The sequence below is a fragment of the Melanerpes formicivorus genome, unplaced genomic scaffold (genome assembly GCF_026170545.1).
Source record: "Melanerpes formicivorus ecotype bairdi unplaced genomic scaffold, bMelFor1.0.p_v2 SCAF_81, whole genome shotgun sequence".
NCBI classification, from domain to species: Eukaryota; Metazoa; Chordata; class Aves; order Piciformes; family Picidae; genus Melanerpes; species Melanerpes formicivorus.
The window spans coordinates 2559570-2567336 of record NW_027142433.1 but is presented as its reverse complement, the minus strand read 5'-3'; the positions used below and the strand labels follow the sequence as shown (position 1 = coordinate 2567336).

General features: G+C 59.1%; 1 protein-coding gene across 1 annotated transcript in view; it reads left to right on the top strand.

Annotated features, from left to right (window-relative positions):
• Positions 1–769: 769 nt before the first annotated feature.
• Positions 770–7767, top strand: part of ANKRD13C (ankyrin repeat domain 13C) — a 41581-nt gene continuing 34583 nt past the window's right edge. Inside the window, exon 1 of the mRNA XM_068164636.1 lies at positions 770–1348. Coding sequence (XP_068020737.1) covers positions 982–1348 — 367 coding nt within the window. The 5' untranslated portion in view covers positions 770–981. The remainder of the gene's footprint in view (positions 1349–7767) is intronic.

Genomic DNA, 7767 nt, shown 5'->3' with positions numbered 1-7767 from the left:
CTGGGTTTCTCCTGTTCAGATGGAACCTCCTGGGCTCCAGTTTGTGCCCACTGCCCCTTCTCCAGTCCCTTGACACCACTGAGCAGAGTCTGGCCCCAGCCTCTCGCTTCCTGGATGTCCTTTATCTCTTGCTTAGCACTCAGCAGCTCCCCTCTGGGGCTGCTCTTCTGCAGGCTCTCAGCCCCAGGGCTCTCAGCCTTTCCTCCTCACGGAGCTGCTTCAGGCTCCTTAGCATCTTTGGAGCCTCCCCTGGACTCTCTCCAGTAGTTCCCTGTCTCTCTTGAGCTGGGGAGCCCAGAACTGGACCCAGTATTCCAGCTATGCTCTCCTTAGGGCAGCAGAAAGGGGAAGGACAATCTCCCTCAACCTGCTGCCCACATCCCCACGCACCCGGGGAGACCGCTGCCCTTCCTGCGGGCAGCTTGCAGGCTCTGCTGTAAGGCATCAGTGTGTGCAGGGATCCCTGAGAAGGGCACAGCCTAGTCCTAACCCACAGCGGAGCCGGAGAGGGCCTGACCGCGGTTTTTCACCTCCGCCGACGGCCCGCTTCGGGGAGCGAGGGGCGCTCGGGCAGCCCGCCTTGCGGTGCCGAGCGGTGCCGAGCGGAGCCGAGCAGAGCCGAGCCGAGCGAAGCGCACTGGAGCCGAGCGAAGCCGCCCGGAGCAGAGCGAGGGGCGGAGCGAGGAGGCGGCCCCGCCCCCTTTCCCGCCCCCCCCCCCCCCCAGCTCCCGCCCGTCTCGCGGCGCCCGCCAGGCTCTCGCGGGAAGCGCCGGCCAAGATGGCGGCGGCGCCGGGTTCTTGAGCGGGCCCCCGCGGGCGGGCGGGCAGACGGCTCTTGGGCGCAGCGGGCTCCGGGTGCCTCTGGCGGGGGATGCCGACGGGACGGGACTCGCCACCGCGGCGGCTCTGAGCCTATCGACCCCTCCGGCCGAGGCGAGCCTTCCCGGCGGGGCCCCGCCGGCCGCGGGGCCGCCGCTGGCGATGACCGGAGAGAAGCTGCGCTCGCTGCGCAGGGATCACAAGCCCAGCAAGGAGGACGGGGACCTGCTGGCGCCCGGCGAGGAGGAGGCGGCCGCCGCACCCGGAGGCATCTTCACCGGCGGGCGGGGAAGCAGCGGGAAGGGCGGCAGGGCCGGCGGCCACCGGATCTTCAGCAACCACCACCACCGGCTGCCGCTGAAGGCGGGGGGGCCGGCGGGCGGCGGGACCGGGGCCGGCACCGGGCCTCCCGCCGAGCCCGACAAGTGCGCCGCGCACTTCCCCGTCCACGAGTGCGTCTTCAAGGGGGACGTGAGGCGGCTCTCGGCCCTCATCCGCACCCAGGGCATCGGCCAGAAGGACAGTCACGGTGAGCGGCGGGCGGCGGGCGGCGGGCGGGCCCGGGCACGGCGTGCGCCGAGCGGAGCGGAGCGGGGCGGGGCGGAGCGGGGCGGGGGGGCCTGGCGGCCGCGGGCAGCTCCCCCGGCAGCCGCCGCCTCGCCTCCCTGCCCGCCCGGCTCGGCTGCGGGCCTCGCCTCTGCCTCCCCAGCCGCCTCTGCCCGCTCAGGGCTCGGGGGGCCGGCGGGGGCGCGGGGGAGGCGGCGGTGTGGCTGCAGGGAGGGCAGGCTGGCAAACGAGTGATGGGCACCGGCTCCCGGGGCACCGCACCGCCCGGGGAGCAGCTTCTTGCCTGCTGTCGCTGCGAGTCCAAACCCTGACTTCGTTTGAAAGAGCAAGCGTTACTGCAGTGCCCGAGCTGTCACCCCTTGGCTCTGGGAGGGGGACACCTCGGTGGTTCCATGACAGCTTCCACTTGATGATCTTTGAGGTCTTTTCCAACCTTATTGATTCGATGATTCGATGACAGGCACACTCTGGAGTGCTTCATTCGCCTCTTGCTGCAGCTGTCTTTGGTTTGATTTGATTTCCCACCCCCTCCATAAAACTTTCATCATAGAATCACAGAATGGTTTGGGTTGAAGGGGATCTTAAAGATCATCCAGTGCCAACCCCTTGCCAAGGACAGGGACATCTTCCACTGGAATAGAACAGAATTAACCAGGTTGGAAGAGACCTCAGAGATCATCAAGTCCAACCTCTCACCCAACACCATCTGATCAACTCAACCATGGCTCCAAGTGCCTCAGCCAGGCTCTTCCTAAACACCTCCAGGGATGGGGACTCCACCACCTCCCTGGGCAGCACATTCCAGGTTGCTGAAGGCCTCATCCAACCTGGCCTTGAGCATCTTCAGGGAGGGAGCATTTCCCTGGCACTTGAGTTCTGGAATGGGAAGGAGCCAAAATCTGCTCCTCTCCAAGCTTGCTTTGGCTAGGAGTGGCAGTAGCAGCAGAAGAAATAGAACCCTCCTGCTCCTCTGTAGCGCATAAATGTTTGGCACCTTGCTAGGACAACTTAAAATAATGTCTTTAATTGAGGGTGTGTTTGACACTGTTGGCAAATGTAACAGCCTGTCATGTCAGCTTAAGTGTGATGGTTAATTTTCATCTCTGTTTCCTGCCTGTTCCAAGAGTAACACAGAATCCCAGCACCTTGACCCCACAGCTCCTTTAGCTCTTGCTGAGCATTGCTCAGCTCCCCTCTGGGGCTGCTCTTCTGCAGGCTCAACAGCCCCAGGGCTCTCAGCCTTTCCTCCTCACAGAGCTGCTCCAGGCCCCTCAGCAGCTTTGCAGCCTCCCCTGGACTCTCTCCAGCAGTTCCCTGTCCCTCTAGAATTGAGGAGCCCAGGACTGGAACCAGCACTCCAGCTATGGCCTCCCTAGAGCAGAGGGGGAAAGGAACCTCCTTCCAGCTGCTGACCACTCTCCTCTTGATGTCAGGCAGGGTAGGTTTGTGCTGGCAGCTGCAGAGCTACACCATGTGTGGTGTCAGAAGGGGTTGTGATGGATGAATGTGCCTGTGCTCCTCTTCTGAATGGCAGCAAAACCTGCCCTTTGTTTGAGTTAATTGTCTGATCTAACAGCACTCAAGCAGAGCAGTCACAGAATTGCTTGGCTTGGGGAAGACCTCTGAGGTCATCAGCCCAGCACTGCCATGGCTATTACAGCATGTCCCCAAGGGCCATGGCTGCACACTTCTTGAGCACCTCCAGGCATGGTGACTCCAGCACCCCCCTGGGCAGCCTGTGCCAGTGCCTGAGCAAGCACTGGGATTGCTCTGCTGGGAAGGAGAGTGCACCTGGGAGTCAGCAGCCCTGTCCAGGAGAGCATCGGGCTCTGAAGCCCAACCTGATGCTTGTGGAGTAATTTGCCAGGTCCCTTTCCTCAGGCAAGGTAGGGAGGATTTCCTACAACTGTCACAACATTGCTCTCAGGATATTGTTTTAAATATAGCTCCAGATAAATTTATCCTGGCCTCCTCATTCCATGCACTGCTGGAGTGAAAGCAGCAGGCTGGGGAGGAGACTTTCTCACTCCCTGCTTTCCTTCTGCTGCCTCCTCCAGCTCTTCCTCAAGTAACTCAGCACCACCAGCTTAGCAGAGTTACTCTGGGGCACTGCTGCTCCTTCTTCACCACCCTGTCATGTTCAGCAGATACCAGAGATGTTGATAGCTCTTTGTTTTAATGCACTTGCACAGAGAGAGGCTCAGAAATCTATAGGTGAAGGGAGTTTCTTCTGCTTCACAGGATCCCCAAGGTTGGAAGAGACCTCAGAGATCACCAAGTCCAACCCATCACCACTTCCATCACAGCTTAGTATCATCATAGTATCAGTCAGGGTTGGAAGGGACCACAAGGATCAGCCAGTTCCAACCCCCCCTGCCATGGGCAGGGACACCCCACACTAGATCAGCCTGGCCACAGCCTCAGCCAGCCTGGCCTTAAACACCTCCAGGGACAGGGCCCCAACCACCTCCCTGGACAACCCATTCCAGGGCTTCACCACTCTCATGGGGAAGAACTTCCTCCTCCCCTCCAGCCTGAATCTCCCCACCTCCAGCTTCATTCCATGCCCCCTAGTCCTATCACTGCCTGAGATCCTGAGCAGTCCCTCCCCAGCCTGCCTGCAGCAGGAGCTCTTTGGGGCCTTTTACTCATTCTCCTCCTCCAGCTTTCCACTGTAAGTGTTGTGTTTTCCAGCAGCAGCCCAGCAGCACACCCTCGGTGCCTTGGCATGCCAGAGGCCTGACTAACGTTTCCTTGTTGTTGTTTGCTTCCTGCTTGGAGCCATCCTCCTTCCTTTGTTTACATTTCTGAGCTGTGAGTTGCTGGCAGTGGATGACCTCCGGGGCAGAAATAAAGCAGAAGGATCCCAGCACATGAGGAAGTGACAGAGAAGGGAGAAAGAACTTCTAGTAACAGTTTTTGTTGGCAGTTCACTCCTATTTTTAGCCTGGTGAAGTTCAGGGGAGCCAAGGCCTGCAAGAATGTTAAACTGGTGCTGTTCTGAGAAAGCAAAAGGAGTGCAGCCTCCCTCAGCTGACCTCCAACCCCATCCCCCATCCAAAGGCTGCTGTCACTGCTCCAAAACCTGTGGGTTTTGGGGGGGGAAGCTGCTGGGGGCAACTTGGAGATGATTTCTGCTGTTTCTTGCTGATGATTTCTGAGCTTCAGCATAGGTGGAGAAGGTTTGAGTCTGGACAGACAGCTCTCCTTGCTGAGTTACTCCAGGAAAGCAGATTTGGCTTCCTTCCTTCCTTCCAGCTGCCTCACAGAAGGTTAAAGCTACACATCCATGTGCCAGTGGGTACTGCACTTGGGTAACAGCAACCCCATGAAGGCTCCAGGCTTGGGGCAGAGTGGCTGGAATGAAGCTGGAGGTGAGGAGGAAGTTCTTCCCCATGAGAGTGGTGAAGCCCTGGAATGGGTTGTCCAGGGAGGTGGTTGAGGCCCTGTCCCTGGAGGTGTTTAAGCCCAGGCTGGATGAGGCTGTGGCCAGGCTGATCTAGTGTGGGGTGTCCCTGCCCATGGCAGGGGGGTTGGAACTAGCTGATGCTTGTGGTCCCTTCCAGCCCTGACTGATACTGTGACACTATGAATCCTGCCCAGCAGGAAAGGGGCTGGTTGGCAGCAGCTGAAGATCAGGCAGTGTGTGCCCAGGTGGTGAAGGAGGTTGCCACCCTTCTGGCTTGGATCAGCAACAGTGTGGCCAGCAGGAGCAGGACAGGGATTGCTCCCCTGGGCTAGGCACTGGTGAGGCCACAGCTTGAGTCCTGGGCTCAGTTTTGGGCCTCTCACTGCAGGAAGCACATCCAGGGGCTGGAGCTGCTCTGGGGAAGGGGCTAGAGCAGGGCTGGTGAAGAGCAGCTGAGGGAGCTGGGGTGGCTGAGCCTCAAGAAAAGGAGGCTGAGGGGAGACCTTCTGGCTCTCCCCAGCTCCCTGGAAGGAGGCTGGAGCCAGGTGGATGTTAATCTCTTCTCCCAAGGGCCAAATGACAGGACAGGAGGACATGACTGCAGGCTGCCCCAGGGAAGGTTTAGGTTGCTCATTGGGAGAAACTTCTTGACTGAAAGGGCTCTCAAAGCATGGCCTAGGCTGCTCAGGGCAGTGGTGGAGTCCTCATCCCTGAGGGTGTTAAGCAGCTGTAGACACATGGAGCTGAGAGGCATGGTTCAGCAGCAGACTTGCTAGAGTCAGAGAATGTTTGGACTCTAATGCTTGATCCTTTCCATCCCAAACTCTGATTCCCAGCCCTGTGTCTCAGGTGTGGATTTGTGCAGGCTGCTGTTGCTGTTCCAGAGCAGGGTCTCAGGCCCTGCTGAGCTGAAATCAGGCCTGTAGGCTCCAGGAGGTGTGGAGGCAATTGCCTGCTCCCCCCAGCTCTAGCTGGTGCTGGAGCTGCCTGCAGGTGGAAGGGAAGTGTGAGGGTTGCTGGTGTGCTGAGTTGAGCTGTGGCCAAAAGGAGAATGAATTTGATTGGAGCTGCCCAAGTGTGTGCCCAGGCCAGTGTCTAGCAGTGGCCCCAGCAAGCACCTTGGGATGATTCAGTGGGCTGGAAAGCATCCAGGCACCACAGCAGCCACTTAATTATTTACAGGGCCTGCTGGATTTCCTCTCTCTTAGCCAGGTGAGCCACACACTTGGGAATTCACCCCCTCCCCTCCCTCTCCAGCAGCTCCCTGCTGTCAGGCTGCTTGTGCTCATGGAATCCATCAAGGGAGGGGGTTCTGCCCCTCTGCCCTGCTGAGACCACAGCTGGAGCTCTGGGGCCAGTTCTAGAGTCTCTATCACAGGAAGGATCTGGAGGGGCTGGAAGGTGTCCAGAGAAGGGCCAGGAGGAGGAGCAGAGGGCTGGAGCTGCTCTGCTGTGAGGACAGACTGAGGGAGTTGGGGTTGTGCAGGCTGGAGAGGAGAAGGCTCCCAGGAGACCTCATTGTGGCCTTCCAGGAGCTGCAGGGGGCTCCAAGAAAGCTGGGGAGGGACTTGTGAGGGTGTCAGGGAGGGATAGGACTGGGGGGAATGGAGCAGAACTAGAAGTGGGGAGATTGAGATTGGCTGTGAGGAAGAAGTTGTTCCCCAGGAGGGTGGTGAGAGCCTGGCACAGGTTGCCCAGGGAGGTGGTGGAAGCCTCCTGCCTGGAGGTGTTTGCAGCCAGGCTGGATGTGGCTGTGAGCAACCTGCTGTGGTGTGAGGTGTCCCTGGCCATGGCAGGGGGTTGGTGCTGGCTGAGCCTTGAGCTCCCTTCCAAGCCTGACCATTCTGTGGGTCTGTGAATCAACACTTGCTGTGCTTCACTGAGAGCCTCAAGCTGGTAGAAGCATCCAGCCACCCTTCCCCTGTCCTGGCAGAAGTGCTTGGTTGCACTCTGTGCTGCCAAGGCAACATTGCTCAGTGCTGAAGTTCACCTCCTTTTCTTTCATCAGAATAATTTTACTTGGAACTGTTCTGTATGCTCAAGATAAATGTTCTGGAGGAGCTGCAGCAGCTCTTGCCATCATCAGAGTGTTAGGGGTTGGAGAGAGCCTCTGGCCATTATCCACTCCAACCCCCTGCTAAAGCAGGGCACCCACAGCAGCCTGCCCAGCAGCACAATGCCCAGCTGGCTTTGGGAGCTCTCCACACCAGGAGACTCCACAACCTCTCTGGGCAGCCTGCTCCAGGCCTCCAGCACCCTCACAACAAACAACTTTCTCCTCCTGCTCAGATGGAACCTCCTGGGTTCCAGTTTGTGCCCACTGCCCCTTGTCCTGTCCCTGGGCACCACTGAGCAGAGTCTGGCCCCAGCCTCTTGCCCCCCATAGATCCTTTAGCTCTTGCTGAGCATTGCTCAGCTCCCCTCTGGGGCTGCTCTTCTGCAGGCTCTCAGCCCCAGGGCTCTCAGCCTTTGCTCCTCACAGAGCTGCTCCAGGCCCCTCAGCAACTTTGGAGTCCCCACTGGTCTCTCTCCAGTAGTTTATCTCTCTGGGGAGCCCAGAGCTGGCCCCAGTGCTCCAGCTGTGGCCTCCCTAGTGCAGAGCAGAGCTGAAAGGAAAGGAGGAGAATCTCTCCTGGCCTCCTGCTCACACTCCTCTTCATACTCTGCTGGAGATCCAACCTCCTTTGAGGAAGGCCAGGAGGTCTCCCCATGCCAGGCCAGGTTCTAAAGAAAGTGCCCCAGGATCAGCCCCTGATCAGGGTTTGTGTTCTGTGGAGCTGTTCCCTTGCAGTCCCACTATTTGATCATAGAATGGGTTGGGTTGGAAGGGACCTTCAAGGTGATCCAGTCCCAAGCCCCTGCCATGGGTAGGGACACCTCCCCCTAGCCCAGCTTGCTCAAGGCCTCCTCCAACTAATCAGTGTGTAGCTTCCACCACTCAGATACCCAGCAAGAGGAGAGTGTGGCTCCTT